Source organism: Antechinus flavipes, chromosome 3, assembly GCF_016432865.1.
Source record: "Antechinus flavipes isolate AdamAnt ecotype Samford, QLD, Australia chromosome 3, AdamAnt_v2, whole genome shotgun sequence".
Lineage (NCBI taxonomy): Eukaryota > Metazoa > Chordata > Mammalia > Dasyuromorphia > Dasyuridae > Antechinus > Antechinus flavipes.
The window spans coordinates 377,095,625-377,121,512 of NC_067400.1; the positions used below are offsets into that span (position 1 = coordinate 377,095,625).

Consider the following 25,888-nt stretch of genomic DNA (forward strand, 5'->3'; position numbering starts at 1 on the left):
CTGCCCAGAAATATTCTCTCATAAGCTTTAAACAGAAAATTTGGGTTTATTTTGAAAACTTTTTTTTGAAGAGTTCATGTAACTGTACTGTAAGTTTTTAGGCCATGGACAGTTAAAAACAGTCAGTGAGCAAAATTAGGCTAAATGGAGATATCAGCAATAGAGAATAGAATAGAGTAAGCATTTTGAAAGAAAAGCATTTATATCTCAAATGATATAAAGTAAATAGAATCCTATAGACTTGAGCAATTAATTTGGAGCCAGTACCTACCTTGGAATATCAGCTGTGCTATCTTTCTATCTTTGTTGCTTGGGAAAATTACTTCATGTTTTTAAAAGTCAGGGGTTTTTATCTGTAAAATGAAAGTGTTGCAGTAACAACAAGATTATGCGATGATCAACTGTGATGGTCTTGGCTCTTTTCAACAAGGAGGTGATTCAAGACAATTCCAGTAGACTTGTAGTGGAAAGTGTCATCTCTATCTAGAGAGCACTTATGGAGATTGAATGTGGATCAAAACAGAGTTGCTTGTTTTTTTTGTTCTTGTATTCATTCTCTCCCCTTCCCTCCCCCCCCCCCCAGTTTCTGAAAAATCAGAAAAAAAATCTGATTTTTCTTGCTCAGCATGATGAATATGGAAATATGTTTAGAAAATTACACATGTTTAATATCAGATTGCTTGCTTTCTTGGGGAGGGGGCAGATGGGGAAGATGGGAGAAAAATTTGGAGCACAAGGTTTTGCAAAGGTGAATGTTGAAAAATATTTTTGCATGTATTTGGAAAAATAAAATACTATTTTAAAAAATGGAATTGTTGGACTAAATGATTTCTGAGTTCTAGAACCTATAATCTTATATTTTCAAGTGGACAAATAGATGCAGATAAAATGGTATTTTTTGGAGTAGTTTATGTCCAGTCTTATACTATATAAGAAATTACACCCTTCCAACACATTTCCTTTAAATTGTTTATGCCTTTCTCAGAGGAGTGAGTGAAACCACCTGAAATCACTATTTCTCATCAATCTAATGTGTTCTCAGCCTTATTTTCATTTTTGTTGACTGGAGACCTGAAGCTGGCAAACCCTGTATGCACATTGTATTATTGTTGCCAACATTTTTACCAATAGCCTGTGGATAGATTCTAGTTAAAATGATACTAGAGTAAGGGATTTTATATAGATACAGATTTTAGATAATACACAGAAAGACCTCAAAAGACTATTGACTTGAAATTAAAACTCCAGCTGTAAATTAGATATGGAAAGCATAATTTTTCGGTTGAGAACAGTAGTTCCATTACTTAACAGTGCTTCAAAGGGTGAAGGTTTGAGAAAGATTGTCAGTTTATTATCTCATATTATCTTACCCTTTGTACCCTATATGTAATCAACAAATATTTGTTGATCGCATTTAATGGAGTTCCTCTGAAGAATTGTGGGAATGCAGCTCTTTGTCCTTTTCCTATATTTGCCCAGCTCTTTAATCCTTTCTGTTTTAGGTAGTTGAAATTGGAATTAAGGAAGCATAGAAAGGCAAGAATTGTGTATGCCTTAGATTTGGAGGGTACACTTTTCTGTTTCCCTGGGCAAGTCATTTAACCCTGTTTGCCTCAGTTTCCTCATGTGTAAAATGAGCTAGAAGAGGAAATGGAAAACCACTCTGATATCTTTGCTAGGAAAATCTCAAATGGAATCATGAAGAGTCAGACATGAAAGTGACTGAATGATAATAAATTTAGTGCTTGTGTAAATTTAAAGGTCCCTTAATCCTTAAGTAAAATGAAGGAGCTGGATCATATGTGGTAAATCTTCAGATCCTAATCCTTTTTGGTAAAGACTTCAATGTGTGGTCACAATATCACATATAAAATAAGCAATCCATATATGTTGGTTGGAACTTTTGGAAGTATTTACAACGGTATGAAATTTTGCTAAGGAAAATTAGGGAGAGCAGTGGATGGAAAATGTTCTGGACTTGGGGGCAAGAAGACCAGAATTCAAATCCAATATATACTAGTTTTGTGACCTTGAGCAAGTCACTTAACCTCTCTGAATTTTAAGTACTTTGCAAATCTTTTTTTTTTTTTTTTTTTGGTTGAGGCAATTGGGGTTAAGTGACTTGCCCAATGTCACACAGCTAGGAAGTGTTAAGTGTCTGTAGGCAGATTTGAAATCCGGTTCTCCTGATTTAAGGGCTTGTGCTCTATCCACTGCACTACCTAGCTGCCTTGCAAATATTAAAATACTATATAAATGTGATGATGATGATGATAATGATGATGATGAAGCTGCTGCTACTGCCATCTGGCCAACTAATGGCAGTCTCTGCTTAGACACAAAATAATAGTAACAAGCTAGTTTACTTAGTGGTCTATATCAGGATTTTAGGACCCCCTTAGAGATAAGAAGTAAGGATCCATTTCTGGACTTACTCTATTCTTGCTAATCTGAGTTTCTTCTCTGAATATTCTTGATCATATCTAAGAATCAATCTGCATTGGAAAGTCACATAATGTGCTGTATTATCATATATGAGAGACCATGTGGCACTTCCCCCAACCTCCAAGCTAAGTAATTATTTTGTAATCACTATATTTGTTCTGAGTTACACAGGTCATACCTGTATAACCAGGTGGTATGATGCAAACTGACAACAACATAGTGGGTGATTTTACACATAGTTGCCCTTCCCCCATAGCAAATTCAGGTAATTGGGGAAATCTGGACTTAGGATGAGTAGTTGTGATTTGGGATGAAAGAGAAAAGAATATTAATATATGATTACCTTAGGGTGGCATACTCAGTTTCATGTCAGCAAATAATTTTTGAAACAGATATAAATTACTGTCACATATATATGTATATGTATATATATATAATTTTAAATATATAATTAAAATTTTAAAAAATTAAAAATTATTCTCATTTAGTTATTTATAGTACTCTTAAAATTTTGAAATTCTCTTCCTACCTCCCACTTCTTTCCTACCCAGTGAAAAAACAATATAATATCAACTATATGTGAAATCATGCAAAACAGTTCCATATTACCCATATTTTTTTAAAAAGAAAAAAAAGAATGTGAGAAAAATATATTTGCACTCAGTTCACCGGTGCTCTCTCTAGAGGAAGATGGCATTTTCTTTATCATGAGACCTTTGGAATTGTCTTGGATCATTATGTTGATCAGAGTTAGCCAAGTGCTTCATGGTTGATCATCATTACATTGATTACATCATTACAACATTGCTGTTGCTATGTACAATGATTTCCCAGTTCTTCTGTGTAATGGGTGTGCTCATTTTATTCATGTTTACATGTATGATTTACTGTTTTTTCCCCTTCATCCCATTTTCTTTTGTTTCTTCTCCCTCTCTCTTTTTACCCCTCAACTGCTTTTCTAGATATTTTCTCTCTTAATTAGTTCTTTTTTTTTTTTTTAACACTGTTTTATTCTCTTATCCTTTTCCTTTCTCACTTGCCTCTTGGATAAGTTAAATTTCTAAACTATTGGGTGTGTGTGCATATGTATTCCTCCCTGTTTGAAACAATCCTGACAAGAGTGAGGTTCAAGCATTTTCCCCTCTCCATCTTTTTCTCCACCATGAAACTCTTGCTTGCCGACTCATGGTAGAAAAAATTTTCATTTTACTCATTTCTTCTCTATCCCTTTGCTTAATCCATCCCTCTTTCTTACCACTTCCTTTTTTTTTTTTTTGAGATAATTCTAATATAATGGATTCACATTCATGTCCTCAATCTATGTTAAAGTCCTTTAAACTATCCTAACAATGATGAATTTCTTTTTTTTTTTTAAAATTTTAATAGCTTTTTATTTTTACCAGTTATACGCATGGGTAATTTTATAGCATTGACAATAGCCAAACCTCTTGTTCCAATTTTTCCCCTCCTTCCCCCCACCCCCTCCCCTAGATGGCAGGATGACCAATATATGTTAAATATATTAGAGTATAAATGAAATAAAAAATAAGATACATGTCCAAACCATTATTTTGCTGTACAAAAAGAATCGGACTCCAAAATATTGTACAGTTAGCCTGTGAAGGAAATCAAAAATGCAGGCAGGCAAAAATATAGGGATTGGGAATTCGATGTAATGGTTCTTAGTCATCTCCCAGAGTTCTTTCGCTGGGTGTAACTGGTTCAGTTCGTTACTGCTCCATTAGAATTGATTTGGTTCATCTCATTGCTTAAGATGGCCAAGTCCATCAGAATTGATCATCATATAGTATTGTTGTTGAAGTAATGAGTTCCTGGTCCTGCTCATTTCACTCAGCATCAGTTCGTGTAAGTCTCTCTAGGCCTTTCTGAAATCATCCTGTTGGTCCTTTCTTACCGAACAATAATATTCCATATTATTCATATACCACAATTGATTCAGCCATTCTCCAATTGATGGGCATCTACTCAGTTTCCAGTTTCTGGCCACTACAAAGAGGGCTGCCACAAACATTCTTGCACATACAGGTCCCTTTCCCTTCTTTAGTATCTCTTTGGGGTATAAGCCCAGTAGTAACACTGCTGGGTCAAAGGGTATGCACAGTTTGATAACTTTTTGAGCGTAGTTCCAAATTGCAATGCTGAATTTCTTAGGGATAACATGTATTATCTTCCCACATAAGAATATAAACAGTTTTACTTTATTGAGATCCTTATGATTATGTTTTCATGTTTACTTTTTTTATGCTTCTCTTGTGTCTTGTGTTTGAATGTTAACTTTTCTATTCAGCTCTGGATTTTTCATGAGGAATGCTTGAAAATCCTTTATTTCATTAAATATGCATTTTTCCCCATGAAGGATTATATTCATTTTTGTTGAGTAAGTGATTCTTGGTTGTAATCCCAGGTCTTTTGCCTTCTAGAATATCATATTTCATGTCTTTTACATCCTTAATTTGGGAGCTGCTAAATTTTGTGTGATGCTGACTGTAGCTCTACAGTATTTGAATGTTTTTTTTTTTTTTTTTCTGACTACTTGAAGTATTTTGGCCTTTACTTGGGAGCTCTGAAAGCTAGCTACTATAAAATTTTCATTTTGGAATGTCAGGAGGTGATTGGTAGATTCATTTAATTTCTATTTAATCCTCTCCATGTGAGATATTGGGGCGGTTTTTCTTGATAATTTCTTGAAATACGTTGTCTAGATTCTTTGATCATAATTTTTAGGTAGTCTAATACTTCTTAAATTATCTCTTTTCAATCTGTTTTTCAAGTTATTTTTCCATTGAAAATAGTTCACATTTTCCTTTTAAAAAAATGTTTGCCTTTGTTTTATTGTTTCTTGATATTTCATTGAATCATTAGCTTTCACTTATCCAATTCTAATTTTTGAGAAATTGTTTTCTTCAATAACTTTTGTGCTTCTTTTTTCCATTTGGTCAATATATTTTTAAAGTAGTTCTTTTCTTTAGTGAATTTTTTAATATCCTTTTCCATTTGACCCATTCAGCTTTTTAAGGGGTTCGTAAAATTTTTGTGACTCATTTGTCATTAGGCCAAATCTATTTTTACAGGTGTTCTTTTCCTTAATTTTTTTTGCCTTTTATCAAACTATTAATTCTCTTCTCATATTTTTCTTGAATCATTTTCCTTTGTTTTCCTAATTTCCTCCCTAGCACTCTAATTTCTTTCTTTAACTGTTCTGAGAATTCTTTTTGGGCTTAAGTAGAAGTAGCATTTTTCTTTAAGGCATTTTTTTTGTAGCTGTTTTCACAGGTTGTCTTCTCTGAGTTTATGTCTTGATCTTTTCTCTCACTGTAATAGTAGTTTTTTATGATCAAATTCTTTTCTTGTCATTTGCTCATTCTTCTATATTTTTCCTTGATATAGAGTTTTATGTTAAAGTTGGGCTTATCTGGGTGGAGGAGTGATGGTATTGTCCTAAGCTTCAGACTTTTGTGCTGTTTTCAGATCTAGTTCTAGTGGTCTACAAGTTTTTGATGCATTAAAATAGTATAATGCTGGGAGAGATTTCATCTTTGTTCAACTACTCTATGTTCTCTCAGATATTTCTGATCCTCTGTTGCCACAAGTGCTAGTATTCCACTTTATCTTGGAACTGTGATCATGGTCCCTGGCTCCCTTGTAATGACTTTCCAGCAATTCTTCTTCATCATCAAACATTGTTTAAGAAAGGAAACAAATAAAATAGTGACTTACAATAAATGAACAAAATCCATCCTCAGTTTTCATATTTTACTTTATATTGAATTTTTGTCATTCTATAAATCAATAGACATTTATTTGCTAAATGTCTACTAAATGCCAAGTGTGTTTTTACAAGGATAATGTTTCCTTCTGTGGCAGAAATTTTTAACTTCTTTCTTGATCCCTTTGGAAGTCTGGTAAAGTGCATGGAGTCCTCAGAATTGATATTTTATTGTCAATATTTATGATAGAAGGAAATGCAAAAAAAAATTAAAAATTAGTGAAAATAAAAGTGTCTTTTTTTTTTTTCCTTCCAAGTTCACAGGCTACTTGGGTCCACAGACCCCAAGTTAGGACTTCCTACTTTCGAAGTCATTGAATAATTATCCTCTAAGAGAGGAAGTATTGTTTGTATATAGACAATTGAATATGAACATTTAATTACTAAAAGGTTAAAATATTTAAATTGATTTATAATTAGAAATTAAATAAGCTTGGGAAAAACTGAAAAAATAGAACGGATAAATTATAACTAAATATTTCTAGTAGGCAAAAAGAAATATTAGAGCAAAGTCAAAAGACTAAAAAAAATCAGAAGAAAATATTAAGTTTATATTATTTATAATTCATTTGAAAAAAATCAAGGAAAGGTAATTGAAAAATGGTGACTTTTCACAGGTTTAGTTTGAGAAAATTTTGAGGGGAACTTTTCAGGACCTGCTTGAATAAAGCATTTTGATATCACATTTGATATCACTGAGGTGGAGAAAGGGGGAAAAAAAGAGATGATATCAAGATATATAAAACATTTTGGAAGAAGATTGTTATTCTCCTGGGTTAAGTTCAGATTAAGATGATGTAAAAAATAGAAAAATACATCTCTCCTACACTCATCCCAGCAAATATCTAAAAAAGTCCCCAAATAGAATAGTAATAAAGAAACTTAAGGAGAAATAGAAATGAAGTTGCCCATCTAATCCAAACTACACAGAAATGGAGCTGACTGGCCAAATGAGTCTTGCCAAGGAAATTGAATGGAACTTTTGTAAATGAGCCTAAAAATTCAGGAATGAGAAGTGATAGTAAAAGGGAAGTTTGTATCAGTTTCAGCAAATGTAAATGAAGCATGTGGATATTTTTAACAAGAGGACTCCAAGGGATTGTAAACCAGTGTGAGCTCCTGAGCCCTTCTCTGAGCCAGGCCTTGTAGGGGATTACACAGGGAGAGAACACTTAGTGATGGACTTCTTGAAGCACTAGGAATCCTGAAAGGAGACAAGGTCAACTCAACACTTATGTACTCTCATTTTTGGGGGTCTTTTAGGAGGCTGCAGAACACTATGATCTACAAAATTGAACAGGAGCCTTTCGGACCCACAGTAGGAGAGGAAACCAACTCTTACTGAGAATTTTCACAGAGAAAGAAGAGAAGGGCATAATCCAACATCAAGAGTGACCGACTAGGAGACCAGGGGTTGAGGCAGAGGGTGGCACTTAGTACCAGTCATCCCATTCAGAGAAGCAGCAATACCAGCATTTAGAGTAAAGAGGAAACAGCGCCAAACAAGGCCTATCCTATGTATGCAACTGTACCAGAGGGAGGAGATCCTGGCAAAAATTCCCAAAACAAAAACTGGGGTTGACGTGAGTAAACAAAAGAAAACATCAAGTACAATAAAAAAAAATCCTATGTAATAATTGAAAGCCCAAGGGCAAAATAGAAAAGAAGAAACTAATTTTGCAATATGAACAGTCAGAGACTCAGAGCAAAAATCATGAGTTAGCCAAAAGAATTACAAGAATGTCTAGGAGAAATGAACCTGGAGAAGGAGATATAAAAGAAAAGTAAAGAAATGAAATCAGGATTCTGGAAGAAAAAATTGTAAGTGCAAACACAAGGCTTAAAAGAAAACTATAAAGGTAAATATACTAGAAGGAACAATTGAAAAGAGCTAGATGATTAAGAGATATATGCATTCCCAAAGAGAGGGAGGGAGAAGGTGGTGAAGAAAATTATGTAGCTGTTCTAATTGGGTCTACTGCAAATATTTGTTTGTTACACGACCTCAAATGGACCTTTATTGCTGGTAGACAATCTTACTAAATCTTTCTAATCAGTTTACTATCTCACTTCCCACAGTACCTCTTCTAAACCTTTTCTTCTTCGTGTAAATTTTCATAAAATTTCATAAAAGCCACAAAATGAGTTCATTTTGTTATAAGCTCCTTCTCTCTTCTTCATCTTTAATGCTAGTGCTTTCCCTCTGTTGATTATCTAATTTATCCTGTGTATATCTTGTTGGTTTATGATTTATATTTTCCATTATAACATTATGAGGACTAGGGCTATCATATAGTAGTCTAAATGTTGTTTTGTCCATTAGACTGTGAGCTTCTTGACTAAAGAGACTGTCTTTTGTCTTCCTTTATATCTCCAGAGGTTAGCTCAGTACCTGGCACACAGTAAGTGTTTAATAAATGCTAGGTGACAGACCCTAAAACAACTTGATTTTCTTTTTTCATCTTTTCCATTTGTGACTTTTTGTTCCAATGAAATCTGTTGTTTTGTCTGATTCCATAAAGTAACTCTTTGGTAATTTAATTGTAATGGTATTCTCTATATAATTTATTTTGTTCATATTACCATTTTATTATATTTACAACCCAGTCATGAGCCATTTAATCGCTTTCCAAAATTTTTTAGTCTATCTGAATTTCTGTAAAAAGGGTTTTGGAGATATAGTCATTGAAAATACTTTTAAAGTTTTTTGTAATCTAGCTGCTATATATCTTTATAGTTATTTTGAAAGGAATTTCTAGATAAATTTTTATGATTGGGAGGATGGTGGTACTGTCAACAGTAATAGGGAAGTGAAGAGAGGGAAGCTGTTTGATATGGGATTGGGAAGTGGAGATGAAAAGATGATGAGTTCAGTTTTGGAGATGTTGAGTTTAAGATGTCTATGGGATCTCTAGTTTGATCTCAGTAAGCAGTTGGAGATGCAAAAAAAAAAAAATTAAAATATATTGCTTGGTGCTCAGTAATTGTTTAATTGAATTAAATCATTCCAAGGTTGCATGCTAATTTTGAAGTCTGGCTTGTCATTTTATAAAATAGAACCAAAAAAGAGACATAAAATTTTTTGAACTAAAATTTTACTCATACTAAGGACATTATAAAACTGAAAATTATGTTGGCAGTGAATATTTATGGCTAAGTGTTCTATCATTTTAAAGTAGAGACAGTGTAATAGTTGTTATTCATTAAGACAAAGAGAGTTGCATATAGGATGTGTATGTACAGTAGTAACTTCTTTCCTTGATCTTTGTATTGAACTAGGCTCAAAGAATCATAAATTTAGAATTGGAAGGGAATATAGAGGTCACCCAATCCAACTGTTCTCATTTTACGGATTTGAAAACTTAGAATTGGTAGAGTGTAATGTTCTTGGTTTGGTTTTCTGGAGGTCTTTGGGGCAGCCTTCCTTTCAGCAGATTAATCCCAGCAGATTTGCCCAAAATTTATAGGTAACAGGAAACTTTGGCCTAGAAGAAGGAAACAGTGTCTCCAAACATATTTCTATAGAACCACAAGTAGAATACATGTGTTCTAATTCCACTATAATTCAGGATATGTTTTCCAAGCAAATGATGAAGTCATTGTTTAAATAAAATTTTTTTATTATCAGCCACTTTTTTTCTCTTCAGTTTTTTTTCCTTACCCCAAAATAAAATTCTCTATAAATATTCATCATTAAACCACACAAATTCTTGTTGGTCATATTAAAAATGTTTCTTACTCAGCATATTTAAATTTAGTCCATTATTTCTGTTAGGAAGTGGGTAGTATGTAATAAAACATTTATTAATGAAATTAATAAATTAATGAAAGCTAGGTACCATACTAAGGCCTTGGTGTCCAAATATGTAGGCAACCTTTTAAGGAAATTGTAGTCTATATATTGGATTACTTGCTGTCTAGGAGAGGGAGATTGGGGGAAGGGAGGGAGAAAATTTTAGAACACAAGAGTTTTGCAAGAGTAAATGTTGAAAATTATCTTTGCATGTATTTTAAAAATAAAAAAGCTTAAAAAATAATTTAATAATTTATATTTTAGCAATTGATTAATAGTTTTTAATTTAAAAAAATCAAGGATGTTATAGTCTAATGGAAAATAATCTATAGATGGGTGTGATGGCCAGGGTGTTTTGATCTGGATAGTTACAGGGATGATAAGTGGAGATGCCATTAGGCTGAGTGAGGTGGTATGCCTTAAAGACGATTGAAGAACAGCTGAGAATGGGTCTGGGGAGGCTATTTAAGGAGAACTGTCATCACTCAGCAGTTATAGGACTCCTAGGATAAGATTTGGAGGATTGACTGGAGGACATGCCTAGAATGAAATGGTATGACATAAAGATGGCCAGAGCATTGTGCATGTAGCCATTTTCTGGCTTCCTGTGGTATAGCAGCATAATGTGCTTGGAGATTTTAATTTTATTTTAAAAATAGTAATATACCTTTCCTCATTAATTTGCAAATTTTCCATCCATATTTTCTTCTTCCCACTCCTAAATCCAAAAAACCATTTTCTCATAACAAAGTTTCAGCTAGTAAGGGTAAAGGCATTTCGGCAAAACTGAGCAGCTTATTAATCAATTCTGAAAGTATTTGTATTCTTCTGTACCCATTGGTCCCCCACCATCTTCATAAAAATGAGGGAGAGGTGTTTGTTTTTTTCATTTTATTTTTCAGTTGATATTTTTAGTGAAAACTCATGAAGAAACAAAAAAATTGAACAAATAGTAATTAAATGTGGAAGAAAGTGGAAACAAGTAAGAAAGATAATCTTATCTTTTTTAGTGTTGTTTACAGTTATTTTTAAGTTGAGGAAATTAGAAAAGAAATAAGTGGATATTGTATGTATTTTTTCTAATAAAATGATTATATCTGATGCCAGTAGTGTATGTCATGGGGCCTAGAGTTTCTGTTCGCCTCTTACCCAATATATTTTTTAAATTGTCTTTAAAAGATATTTAAGAAAGTATTTTTGGACCTTTAAAAGTTAATAAAAACATTTCTTAGAGAAATTGGTGGGATAAACATGACATATGAACATATGAAACATATGAAAAAGAATAAAAGCTTCTGAGTTGGAAAGGATTTAATTATGTTCCAAAGTACAGCTTTAAAAAACTAAACTTTATATTCTCTTGGCTCTCTCATTTCATTTGCATGTTGGAGAATGGATGAGTGATATTAACTCATATTTAATTTTCTTGGTCCTCTGTCTAGAAGACTCAATTATAGTTGTAGAATACTAGGACTTGCACAGGTAATCACTTTTCACAGTTTCCTAGTTAGATAATTTTCATGAGCTTGGCCATTGGCTAGAGAAATCTCATTACTCCTTCTCTAGCCCTTCCCCCATTGGGAGGAAAAAGAAAACCCTCTTCCTTGTGGGCTCTAAAGTCTCCACAATATCTGTGAAAGAAAGATTTGGGCTGCCTAGCTTCTTGCCTCCTGTCTCCTACCTCCCTACCTTCCCACCTTCTGTGGGGTAAGAATGGGAAAGACTTCAGATTGAGACAAACTGATCCATGTCTCTTCTTTGGACTCTTTCCAAACAGGTGGTGAGGGTAGAGTCAGCTCACAATGGTCATTCTTTCTCCCTGCACTCTTTCTCCAGTCCCTCCTACTTTCTAGACCACTGCATAACAAACTGGCTCCTTATTTCACTGTCATCATATTTTTAACAGCTGAGGAAATTGAGACTTAGAGAGGTAAGTGACTGTGTAAGATAGAAGGTGTCTGAGGAAGAATTTGAACTTAGGTCTTTTCTGACTCCCAAGTCCAGTCCTCTAGCCTTTATAACATGTGGCTGCCTCCTTTCCTTCTTGTTCCTCAAATGCAGCCCTTCCTCTGTCTGTCATTGCTGTGATGGGGCACTTTCAGTGTTCCTGCCTGGAATGCTCTCCTTCCCAAATACTTACTCTGAAGTACTGGTCCTTTAAGACTCTGTCTTGTGCTAAGGTTATTTTCCATCTCTTCTGAATTTATCTTTCCTGTTCTGATATCTATGTTGTCTTCCTTATTAGATTGTGTGCTCCCTGAAGGCAAAGATTGCTTCTGCTTAATTCTTTATATTATCTTTGCTTATCCCAGTATCTGGCTAATTAAATGCTTTTTGATTAGTTGGATCATGTCCCTTTGCTTTTAAACTTGGCATTTTTCATAGTTTCCCTGTCCTTGGGACCTCTATAAACTTGGACCCTTCCAGTCTTTCCCCTTCATATCCTTTACTAGTTGTATGGATTACTATGAAATTCTTTCTTCCACTTGCAGACATTTGCCCTCACAGCTTCTCAAGGGCTGAGCTCCTATATTGCCTCTTCTTGATCTAAACTTCTCTCTCCTTGTGGTCCAGTTTTAAGATTCTACTTCTTTGTCAGAGATTAGCTAATGCTCTCCAGAGTTAATAAAGATTACTTAATAACAAGAATAATACTTTTAGCACTATGTAGCATTTTTAAGATTTGCAAAGTACTTTTATACAGGTTAATTAATTTGATCCCTTATTCTCATTCTGGGCCTGGGATGTATCAATGCTGACATACTAGTCCTTATTTTAGTGTGATCACTGTTGCCTAGACCATGCTGGGAGTCCTCTGTGCTGGGGATTAACAAACAAACAAACAAACAAAACAAAAAACTATTGCAAATATATAGCTAGGACTAATTTGGGGAAAAAAAAAACCTTGAAAAATCATTCTGCAAAAAAATGGTGTGTTTGTAGTTGCACATCTATTCTTAATTTTAAATTGGTGTTAGGGCGTAGGTAACACTTGTATATACATTTGTCATTTTTGTATCTCTGTTCTTCATTGTTATTTCCATTGTAAAATGAGTTGAGATTATATGGATTCTCAGGTTACTTTTAGCCCTAAATTTATAATGAATTAGCCCTAAGAAAATGTCACTTTCCCCCTTTTCTCTTTCTATTCTTCATTTTCTCCACTTTTTTTCCCCCTGGGACCTTCACTTAATATGAACAATATTAGACTTTTGAATTATAGAGTATTCAGATGCTGCTACCTTATTTATAAATTTTTTTTTCTCCCTTCAGAAAGCCCACATAGTTCTTTTTCCCTCTAAAAAGATATACTACCTACCTTTCTCCTGGACAGTTTTAATACTTTCCCCACCATGGTGTTTTAGAGTTTTAAGTGTAGATTTGTATCATCTCAATATTATCCCTTCTTAAAGTTTATCCTTGATTTTGCTGTGGTTTTTTCTTTTGCAAATCTAGAAACATTAATATTACTTTTGAAATTAGATGACTTAATATAACAGAGAACCTTATTAATTGAACTTTTACCTCTCTAAAAATGGACAGTCAAGATGGGTCTAAATTAGAACATTGCTTTCAGGCATAGTGGTCTTCAAAGTGTGATTGGGGAATCCATATTTTCATAATAGTAATGTCCTTCTCAGTGGCAGAGTGCTGTGTAGAGCCTGAAATCAGGAAGACCTGAGTTCAGATTTTGTTTTTGATATTTCCTAGCTGTATGACTTAATAAAATCACTTATTCTCTGTGTACCTCAGTTTTCTCATCTCTAAAATGGGAAAATAATAGCAGCTGTCTCTCAGGATTGTTGAAAGAATCAAATAAGATAATATTTTTAAGAAGTTTAGCACAATCCCCAGCCTTTAAGTGCTAAATAAGTGCTTGTTCTCTTCCTACTTGTTCAATAAGATACTTTCTCTTATTTTCCAACTACATATCTGTGTTACAGCAGATCTTCATATACTTCAACTGAAACAATGTATTACAACAAATTGAATGAAGTAGCAGATATGAGAATCTACTCTTCTATTAAGCCATACATTAAAGAGAGAAGCAAAAATATGCAAAGCAATGCCACTCTTTGAAAATGTGTTTTTTAATAAAAATTTTGTTCCTGTATTAACATGCATTAGATTTATTATTTTTATTTTTAAGTGAATTAAATATTTTTTCAAAAAATTTATGTTTTAATATCTAGTACAGTAGCTATTTAGAACTATCACATACAAAAAAGATTTTGAGGTCAATAATTTTTAAGAGTGTAAAGGATGTGATAGTATTAATTTTACTTAATTCTTTTTCTCTCAAAGAATCCTTTGGAATTGGAAGTAATCTATTAAAGTTTTTTAATATAATAATAAAATACAAATACATTTTAAAATATTTTTTTAATGGCAAAGGGGTTTTGATACCTCAAAGTTTGAGAACTGTAGCTTTATAATTATAATTATACAATATGTAATATATGCTTTATTTCAGCATTAATTTTTAAAAGTTATTTTGAATTTCAAATTCTCTCCCTCTTTTCCCTTATCCATGGAGAAGGCAAGTAATATGATATCAATTATATATGATTGATGCAAAACATATTTCCATATTAGTCGTGTTGCCAAAAACAAAACAAAACAAAACAAAACAAAACAAGAAAAATGAAGTGAAAAAAAGTATTCTTTTAGGTAACAATACAGTGCATATTGGTTTCTTGACACCTATTAGAGGAATGACAGTAACTAGCCTATTGCAATTTTTTTCTTGATTTAATATTGATTATTCTCCCTTTCCCCCCAAGTTTTTAAAAAAAATCCTTTACTTTTAAGGAAGACATTATTTCTGTATTGATTAATAATAATAATCTCAGCCATTTAAGTATAGATTATCATAATGTTATCATCCGTGGTTTAAACTATTTGTACAAGTTATTTCATATTTATACAAGTTATTTCAAGATAATTTGTAGCAAAATGGCATGAATGGACTTTCTTATTACAGGTAAGTTGGAGATCCACTGAGAATCACTTTAATTATTCCAACAACTAGCTAGGAATCATATATTGAGGCCCTATATAAAGAAGATAAGGTGACCTAACTTAGAAATTTTCCACTAATGCATGCCTTCCATTTGTCAGGAACTATTTTGAATACAATATATGATAAATCTCTAATACAATATAATATACAATACAATTTAAATCTCTGTTCAAGTTACTATTTCAATGATACACAGCTCCCTCCTTGAATCAGTATGGCAGTACTAAGCTTCCTTTGCCCTTCTTTTTTGTTGTTGTTGTTTTGTTATTGTCATTGTTTCTAGAATTATTTTCAGGAATATGAACTTTAAATACCTTAGAAGACACTGTGAGGTTACTGGAGTCATGACACTTTTGAAATTAGAAGGAACTTTAGAAATCATTTACTTGATAAATTTTCCAAGTTTACAGAAAATGAGATAGTGATGAACATAGAAGAGAAGTAACATTGCCAGGGTTACTATAAGAAGTCAATAGTAAAAACAGGATTTTGGTATTACATGTAAAGTATCTTTTGCAACACCCACATGAACTGTGCTGTGGTGTCCTTTTTGTTTAAAACCAACCAACCCCTTAAAAAATAAAAGCCAAACAAACACTTGAGTAACTCAGGCTACATGGTTTAAGTTATTTTCTTAGCTGTGATACCCTGAACAAGTCTTTTAACCCTCTTTACTTCATTTTCCTATCTGTAAAATAACTTGGAAAAAGAAATAAAACAAACACTTCAGTATCTTTGCCAAGAAAGGCTCAAATGGGGTAATAAAGGTTGCATACAACTGAAAAAATTAAACAAAAAATGGTCATTTTTGGTGGTGCCAGAATCCTCCATCAGATTGGAGTTCATGAAGAAATCCAGGCTGAAGAAAAGAATAAAAGCAGAATAAGAAACAGACAATCTGGGGCAGCTAGGTAATGCATTAGATAGAGCACCTGCCCTGAAATCAGGAGGACTTGAGTTCAAATGTGATCTCAGACACTTAACACATCCTAGCTGTGTGACCCTGGGCAGGTCACTCAGCCCCAATTGCCAGAGCACAAAAAAGAAAGGAAGGGAGAGAGAGAGAGAGAGAGAGAGAGAGAGAGAGAGAGAGAGAGAGAGAGAGAGAGAGAGAGAGAGAGAGAGAGAGAGAGAGAATGAATGAATATGAGAATCTGATTGTTCTCCTCAATCCATTTGTTTGAATTGGTACGACTTGTGTCAATATATGCTGACTAAAGAATAGAAATAGGAAAAAGGAGGGGAGTAGGAAATAGGAAGCGAACCTACATATCTTAAAATATGAATAAGAAGACTTTGAATACTTATTTTAAATAAGATACTAATTTCTGATGCTAACAGTTAATTTTTTTTATACTTGGCAGGTGCTATACTTGGCAGATCAGAAACGCAGGAGTGCATCTTCTATAATGCTAATTGGGAAAAAGATAGAACGAATCGTACTGGTGTTGAACCTTGTTATGGTGACAAAGATAAACGACGACACTGCTTTGCAACGTGGAAAAATATTTCTGGCTCAATTGAAATAGTAAAGCAAGGTTGTTGGCTGGATGATATTAACTGTTATGACAGGTAAGTAAGCAAAAGTCTATTTTATGTGAAGCTCCAAAATAATTTTTATTGAGTAATTGTTACAAAGGAAAATCAATACAAAGAATTTTTAATGAGTTGCTACATTTCTATAACATTTCCTTTTGTTCTTAAGATAAAAATAGTAATTGTATTTTTTTTTCAAAGAAACTATTTATTAGTCTGAAGTCAAGTATACATAGAACAGGAAACAAAAAATCAAGTAAATAAACACACAAAGCAAGATGTTCACAGATTAGGTAAATGGATGACAGACCTTAATAAAATTCTTCAAATAACTCCAAAATGTTCTCTCTTCCATGTGCCTCCCTATTTCTTATTAAAGCCCCTCTTCAATCATTTCCTTCAAGAGGAGTCTCCCTTCTTCTCTCTCAGGGGATTGGCCGTGCCCCTCCTTTCAAACTCCCTATGATCCTTTTGGCCATATAGCATGCTGTGAAGTTTTGATCTATTAATCAAAAAGCATTAATTAAGTGTCCACTATTTGCCAGGCAAATATCAAAATCAAATTTTGTGACAAAAATCAAATAGCCTCTGCCCTCAAAGAGATAATTCTCCATTGCTACTTCATATCCATATAGCAATGAATACTGGACTCCCTCTTCCAGTAAAAAGTCTGCTATATCATGACCTCAGGTAATTGTATTTTTAAAGATCAATAGAGAGTTTACATCTTCAGTATATTTTAAATCAACACCTAAATAGCAAGTGCAATTAATACCTATACCTAGAATCATTCCCATCCAAAGTTGTCAGCATAATTAAATTATTTTTGTCCATTTTCAAGGAAAATAGATTTTCTAATTGCTCTAAAGATTTTTTTGCCCAACCTATATGGGAGAGAAAAGTATTAGAAATCTCAGTCGTCGTCTTTTTTTTTTTTTTTTTTTTTTTGTTTGCTTTGTTCTTTAAATGTCTTGAAGTAGCTAATCTTACTCTGTTTCTTTCAAGAGAGTTCTTTGTTTTCTTTCCCAAGAGACATTTTAACTCAATATTAGAAATTATATTACAAAACCATCTTATTTAAAAAGCCATTTCATTAAATGAACTTGTATCAAATATTTCAGGTTGGAGTAGAGTGACTTAGTAGTTGGGTTTCTGACTGAAGGCAAGATACAGTAGTTAATTTCCATAGGTATTTTATATTTACTGGTGAGAATTAGCCCTTTAATTTTTATGAGGGCAATGCTAAAGAAATTAAAGGATCATGGGCGGGGCGGGAAGAAAGAAAGAAAATCTTTAGTTTACCTTACATTTCAGAACTAAAAAGTGCTGCATCATCATGTGACATGAGTACTAACTAGTCCTTGTTACAGCCATCATTTAGCCATCACAGATCAGAGCTTAGCCATATATCATTAATAATGAACAGCTCTGTTCAAAAGTATAAATACATTTATACTTGGTCTCTAAATTCATCTTATTTTTCTACTATCTTTCTCTTTGGTCATGTGGTCTTGTTAGAAAAGTGATAGGAACTCATAATACAGATTGAAGCATATTCTTTTTCTTTTTTTTCTTTTTTTTTTTTTTCATTTTGGAATATGGCTGATGTGGAAATGAGTTTTGCATGACTTCATATTTGTCATTAATTTTGTATTTTTTGCCTTCTCATTGGATGGATGGTGGAATATAGAACTAAAAGTAAAATAAAATGGAATAGAATAAATCTACTAGTTTTTAATAGTTAAGTTTATTGAGAAACAGCTAAAGAATGGGAAAGTATTCAAGTTACAAGTTATCATTGATGCTCAAATACAGATTGAGCTTTTTGGTAAAAAGCTTTTCTTTTCCCCTTTGAGTGCCTTCTGATTGAAGAGTTGGGGTATTGTCAAGCATTTTTTAAACATCTATAATCCAGGATACTATGCTTGGTCCTAATCAAAAAAGCATACTGCAAAGAAGGGAGCATGGTTTGGAATCTCTGCCATCTGAGACTTATACCTTGAAGAACTCTAGAATAGACGTGTCAAAGTTCTGTCCCAGCTCCTGAATTGGATTACTATATAATTGGATACACTTAAACAAAATAAGTAAAAATACAATGTAACATAGATAATGTTAATTTATGTTTTGTGTTTTGTTTTGTTTTTTTAAGTCAACCTATTGCCCACAGGTATGTGTTTCTATTTGAATTTGACATCTCTGCTTTAGATGATCATAGATCTGGAGCTCAAAGGAGCTTCCTAAACCACTGACTCCCTTATTTTAAGATGACAAAAATGAGGCTACAAGAGGTTAATGACTTGCCTAAGTTCACATAGGTAGCTTTAAGCATCTATGATGGTGGAGTGGGTGGATCCTAAACCAGGTTTCCTTACTCTTTTAATGAATGAGGGAATTCCAAATGAGGAGGAAAGGATGTAGTTTGAGGAGACTTTTGTGAAACCACAAAGACCTCTCTAACTCAAATTTAAATACAAATGCACAAATGATAGAAACTAAGCTAGATAACAAAGGGCGAATATAAGATGGCACAGTACTGTAAAAACTGTCAGGAAGGCTAAAAATCAAAATGAGTTAAGCATTAAGGACAACAAAAGGATTTAGGTTGTTTTAATTATAGTAGGGTAGAAAAGAGCGTCCAAGTATGAGAGGACTTTTAATGAGGGTTGGACAGGATAATGATTACATACTATTTAGGTGGGGCTGAGCTGCTCAATTCATATTTTACTCCTGTGTTCTGTGTTAGAAATAATGACCCTTGCCCTGGAAATGACTAAGAAAGAGTTTATACCCAAGATAAGTAAGACTATAGTAAGAAAATATCTAGCTAGCTTCCCTTGATGAATTCAGGTTGCCTGGCCTAGATGAATTACATCTTGAGTAATAAAAGAACAGACAGATTTGATTGTGCAGTCACTGTCAGTAAAATTTGAAAGATATAGAAAATGGGAACCATGCCTCAAAATTGAAGAAGTGTGGGGAGAAAACAGTATCTGCAAACTTTAGATCCTTGTTAACTTGATTTTCCTTCCTGCGAAAATTCAAAAATGGCTCATTAAAGACTTGCTTGGTGAACAGCCATGTTTACAGAGAGCTAGCATGGCTTTATCAGGAACACTTATACCTCACTATCCTCATTTTCCTTTTTGATGGATTTCTAAAATAGTGAATGAGGAAGATGCTATGGATATAGTTTCCCTATAAACTATTTCATACTGATTTTGTGAAGAAAGTTGAAGAATTTAGATTAGATGACAATTCAGTTAGGTGGATTTAGAAGTGTTTAGATAGCCTTACTAAAAGTGTTGTTGTAATGTGCTAGTGATCAGCATGTGGAATGTTGCTGATGTAGTACTCTAGTAATCTTTGCTGGGCCTTGTGCTAGTTTACTTTTTTATCAGCCATTTGGATAAAGGCCTGGATAGTAGTATTCTCATTAGATTTGTAGGTGATAAATCTGGGTAGGATAGCAACTACACTAGATAAGAGTTGAAATAGACTTGTAAGTTTAGGACTGAATCTTGATAAAATTCAAAAGGCTTAATGTTAAGTTTTTTTTAAAAAACACCTTAATTTCATAAGTACAGGTTGAGAAAAATATTGTTGACTAGTAGTTGTCCTGGAAAAAAAAATCTGTGAATTTTAGTGCACTGTAAGCTTAATATATGTCAATAGGATGATATCTGGGCTAAATCCTAGTGCAGCTTTGGACTTGATGAACAGAGACATATCTTCTAGGAGTGAAGAGCCCACCTGTACCACTGTCCTTATCAGACCTTCTGTGTTGTTCAGTAACAAAGCTTAACAAGAAGATTGATGAGCTAGAAAATGTCCAGAAGAGAGAAGCAGGGAAAGGTGAAGACCCTTTAATTCATTTAATCTATTGGTTAAAGGGTCTGGGAATATTTAATCTGGAGATGAAAAGGGACAGTGTAAATGTCTTCATGGATTTTAAGAGTTGGCATTTTAAATAGAGATCAGATTTGTTTTTGGCCCCAGAGGTCAGAATCAGAAGCAATAGATAGATGCAAAAGGTTCAAATTAGGCTTTTTGTCAAGAAAAATTTCTTAACAATTAGGATATTCCCAAAGTAGAACATCTGTCTCAAGTAGAAGTTAAACGACAACTTGTAAACCTTCTCAATTGATTGGCCATTCCTCAATTGAAGGACCATTTTAGAAACTGTTGATACTAAGAGAATCATAAAATATTAAAAACTTAGCCCACTCATTGAAAGTCAGCTATGATATCTACAATGAACAGTTCAGGACACAATACTCCTTAGGCTTCTTTCTGGGGAAAAAGTTGAACACTTTTGAGTTTTATAGTTTTTAAAAGTTGTGTCTTTTTTTTTTTTTTTTCCAAAAGGAACTGTAATTTCTTGGGTGTAGGAAACTCCTGATGCAAAGCTTCTTTTAGTTTTAGAGAAGTTAATCTAGTGCTTTGCCCAGGATGATACAGCTTTAGTATGGCAGAGGCAAGTACTTAAACCCAGGTCTTTTGGCTCAAAGGTCTTTGCCACTGTCTTGTTACTTCTTATCTTAAACATTAGTTTGTCTAAAGTTAAAAATGAATAGGACTACAGGAAAAAGCAAGAAAAGACAGGGATTCAAAAATGCACAAAAATAAGTAACCAAAGAATAAAACATCAATTTAAATTGAGGAAAAGTAATTTTCATTAAAATTGGTCATCTGATAAGCAGTTGGAGACTTAAGTATAAATACTATAGGGGAAATTTTGTTATAATTCTACAGCTTATATGTTTGTTTATTAATACTGAATCTACATTCATCTTTGCTATAGATGACCATAGGTGTTACCTTTTTATTATCATTTAATTCTACTAAAATTTATGGAGATTTTCTTTCAAAAATATATGAGCTTTAGAACTAAATGTAATTCAACATTTACACAAATGAGAAGATTACAGATTATTTAAAAAATACATCTTAAATTTATTTGATAAATGTTTGGTTTAAAATAATTAAGAAATATTCAATAATTTAAATGTTTTGTGCTTGTTATATGCAGATCTGATGTTGAAGGCCTAGCTTTACTCTATTACTTGGGTTTATTTCAGTAGAGTTCATGTGCTTTATTTTGATGTTTGCGTATAAAACATCTTTTTTTTTTTTTAATAGCTTTTTATTTACAAGTTATATGTATGGGTAATTTTACAGCATTGACAGTTGCTAAACCTTTTGTTCCAATTTTTCCCCTCCTTCCCCTTCGCCCCCTCCCCTAGATGGCAGGATGACCAGTAGATGTTAAATATATTTTAGTATAAAACATCTTTTAATAATTTCATATATACCTCTGTTTTGTGTAGAATTCTTCAAAAGACAGAATGCTTCTTTAGTTATTTATTTATACAATTGAGTGGTATCTGCATGTTTATTACTCCAACACTGCCCCATGTGTTTAGGGAATGTAAACCTGCTACTGTTAAAACAACAGAGCACATTCCAAAGCCCAACACAACTGAGTTTTGGTATCTAATGTTTCCTTCCATTAACTTGAATTGTAGAATTGATAGTGTGTTGGGTTTTGTTTTGTTTTGTTTTGTTTTGACAGGTGAAAAAGGGTATTTAATTTCATATAATCTTTTAGAGTAAGATATCCTTAGAACATCCTGAATACTTAGACATTGTCATACTCAAGGATTTCAAATGATCCATCTTTTTCATTGATATTGCTTTTCCCTTTTACTAGCTTCATATTACCGTCCCTCACTATCTTAGAAGACTTAAATGTTTTGCTATTGCCAACAACCTGGTATTCAATCTTCTTTTAAGAAATCTTTCTGATTTTAGCTTAGTTTTAAGGAATCAGACTATAATCTTTTTGCTGGACATCAAGTTGATAAAACCTTTCAGAGGGTTGCACTTCCTTGATTATCCAGAATCACATTTATACCATGGTGAGGTATCTCTAAAATTTTTTAATACCTACTTAATAGGAGGACACTTTCTCACAACTTCCTAACTTAAAAAACAAAAGACAGTAAAATATTTAGATCATTCTAATAATGACTATTAGAAAATCATTGAAAGAATCAAGGAACCAAATTTTAAGGAAGTAAAGGTGAAAACATCTGTTGATCAGAAAAGATCCATGAACAGAATGCAATTTAATTTTTGCTAAATGAATCAATGCACATAATCAATAAAAGTATTTTTAAAAGTTTTCAGTAGCATTTTATTTTCCAAATATATGCAAAAATAGTTTTCAACATTCACCTTTGCAAAAGTTTGTGTTCCAGATTTTTCTCCCTCCTTTCCCATCTTTTCTCTCCTCAAGACAGCAGACATCTGATATAGGATAAACATGTTCAATTCTTCTAAACATATTTCCATATTTGTCATATTGTACAAGAAAAATCAGATCAGAAGGGGGAAAAAAACCATGAGAAAAAAAAAAAAACAAGCAAACAAATAACAGCAATGACCAAAAAAGGTGAAAATATTATACTTTGATCCACATTCAGTCTTCATAGTTCTCTAACTCTCTGGATGCAGGTTGTACTTTCTACCATAAGTCAGTTGGAATTTCCTTGAATCACTGTTGAAAAGAGTCAACTTCATCAAAGTTGATCATCATATAATCTTGCTCCTGTATATAATGTTCTCCTGGTTCTTCTCACTTTACTCAGCTTTTGTAAAATCAGTCTACTCATCATTTCTTATAGAACGATAAGATTCCATTACATTCATATACCATAGCTAATTTAGCCATTTTTCCAGCTGTTGGACATCCACTCAATTTCTAGTTCCTTGGCATTACCAAAAATGCTTAGGTTTAACATAAATACATTAATTAATTTAATGCTGACAATTTTTCAATAAAAATTTTTGTAGTGTGAGTCAAAAAGCTGCAATTCTAATTCTTTCTTTTTTCTCTTTGTTATAGGAATGATTGTGTTGAAAAAAAGGACAACCCCGAAGTTTATTTCTGTTGCTGTGAGGGCAACATGTGTAATGAAAGGTTTTTCTATTTTCCAGAGATGGAGATTACAATACGTAAGTTAGCAGGGGGAAAGAAAGTCTAATCAATCAACCAGTTAAAATTTACTCTTTATAATATTGATTGTGGTAGGTAAGATTTAGATATATTCCTTTTTTATTTTCTTCTTTTCCTTTATTAGCTTTTAAGTCTTCAGTAAATATCAATTCAGAGTTATATATCTCAATTTTAAATGTGATTATTTTTCATACACAGCAACTTCCAATCCAGTTACACCGAAGCCACCTTTATTCAGCACCTTGCTGTATTCATTGGTACCTATCATGCTAATTGCAGGGATTGTGCTACTTTCATTTTGGATGTATAGGCATCACAAGTTGGCATACCCTCCTGTACTTGTTCCAACCCAAGTAAGTTATTCTTTTATGCTCATTTTTAATGCTGCTTCTGTATGTTAAGATTTTGTTTGGTTTGATTTGCTTATTGTCTAGTTGTTTGTTTTGTATGAAAGGTTTTGTTCTAGAATTTTTAAAAAATTGGAAGTCTGATTCTCTTTATCACCAAATATGGGTAAATGTAGAAAAATTCAGTAGCTTAGTGAAAACCTTTTGGGTCACTTAAAGCAGTTCACTGTTTTGAGTTAGCTTATAGAGTTATAGAGTTATAAAGATATTGACTTTGGGTTCTTTGTGCCTTGCCATCCTATGTTATAAAGATGGGAATCATGGAGATTTTGGTTATGAATTTGTCGTATCAAAATCCCTTTTTTCTTAGAATCTGAGATTGAATGGATAGTGTCTTTTCTTGCTCAAAATCTGTAAGTCTCTGTTTTTTTGAGAAGTTAACTCTGCATAGCTAATAGCTTGCATTTTGAACACTTTTACTCCATTTTCCTATATTAAAAATTCAGCATTAACATCTGATGTCAAATAGAGAATAAAGTTCTTTTTAATGTTGGATACGAATATACTCTCTATGAGGCTTTTTGTTTCTTCTGGAGACCTACATGGGAATCCAAATTCCTTATGTGAAAGATTCATATTAGTAGTAAGCAAATGGATTTTGGTCCTCAGAAATTGCTTGTTTTACAGTGGCAGGAATATAACATTAAGGATTGTTCCTAAAACAAATGTTTTAATTGCATCTTAATAGATGACCTTATACCGTTGATACATGAATGTTTTCTTTCTTGAAAGCCATTCCAATCAAGTGGGTTTTGTTTGTTTTTGTTTACAATTCATTAAGTGTAATATGTCTAGGATTTTCTCCAAATAAGACTAATAAAGATGTTGGAATTTTCCTACCTAACCTTTTTGTGGTGTTTTGAAACTCTGAATTGTACAAATTCCAATCCTTCTGATTTAAAAAAAAATTAATATATTTTTTACCCCCTAGATTACTATGCACTGGGAAATCCATAATGATCTTTGAAACTTCTTTTACCCATTGAACTTTTATCTATGGACAATACATAAAATAACCACACACCAAGAGTACAGAAGGGAATGGTTAATTTTTAATTGTTAACAAATTATATTCTTGCTTTTTTCTACCTTATTTATTTAGGAGTGAATTATGTGTGAATGTATGAGTAGCTTATTAGTCACTTCTACCAAAGAATCTGCTATGGCATTAATCTGCTATGGCATTTGTGCAGAAATGGACTCTTCAGCAGACTGAGTTTGCTCAATTACAAAGGAAGCCTTAATTTAGGACTCAGAAGTAATTTTGGGGGGGTAAAGACAGTTGAGATAAATTGACTTGCTCAGGGTCATATGTTTCTGAGTGTCAGAGGCATATTGACTCCAGGGGTTGCTGCTTTTTCTACTGTGCCAACTAGCTGCCTCAGGACTCAAAGTAATTTCTAAAGTACTAAATTAAAGAACAACTAAAAGGATTTTTAAAAGTTGTTTAAAAAAAAAATCAACTTGAATTTATTTCTTCCCTTTTCTTCCTTTCCCCATCAGACCTGGACAGACCCCGTTTCCTTTGTTATTAATGAAATAGGTTTATGGATATTGACTTAGGGTTCTTTCTGCCTTGCCATCCTATGTTATGAAGATGGGAAAGCTGTACTCTTTCTTTTTTTCTGGACCTATCTGATTTTTCCCCCTATGTGTGCTGTTCCTTTCAGATCCATTTCCTCTGTTACCTGTTTACTCTGTTAACAAATAAATGTTAATTTTTAACTGATTAGATGCCTATTTGTAAAATGCCAAGGATCACTTAGATTTTTTTTTGTTAGATTTCCAAAGGAAACCCAAAGAATTTATCATCTCATCGTTGGGGTGAATTATAGGAACATCCTGCTTCAGCTTTTTTGGTTCATAAATAGAATAT

At 33.0% G+C, this 25,888-nt stretch overlaps 1 protein-coding gene across 2 annotated transcripts in view; it reads left to right on the plus strand.

Moving 5' to 3' along the window:
* ACVR2A (activin A receptor type 2A) overlaps positions 1–25,888 on the plus strand; it is a 134,442-nt gene that overhangs the window by 59,845 nt on the left and 48,709 nt on the right. For both annotated transcript variants that reach the window (XM_051985830.1, XM_051985829.1), the window contains exons 2-4: positions 16,413–16,620; positions 23,495–23,604; positions 23,804–23,958. In XM_051985830.1, coding sequence (XP_051841790.1) covers positions 16,413–16,620; positions 23,495–23,604; positions 23,804–23,958 — 473 coding nt within the window. The remainder of the gene's footprint in view (positions 1–16,412; positions 16,621–23,494; positions 23,605–23,803; positions 23,959–25,888) is intronic.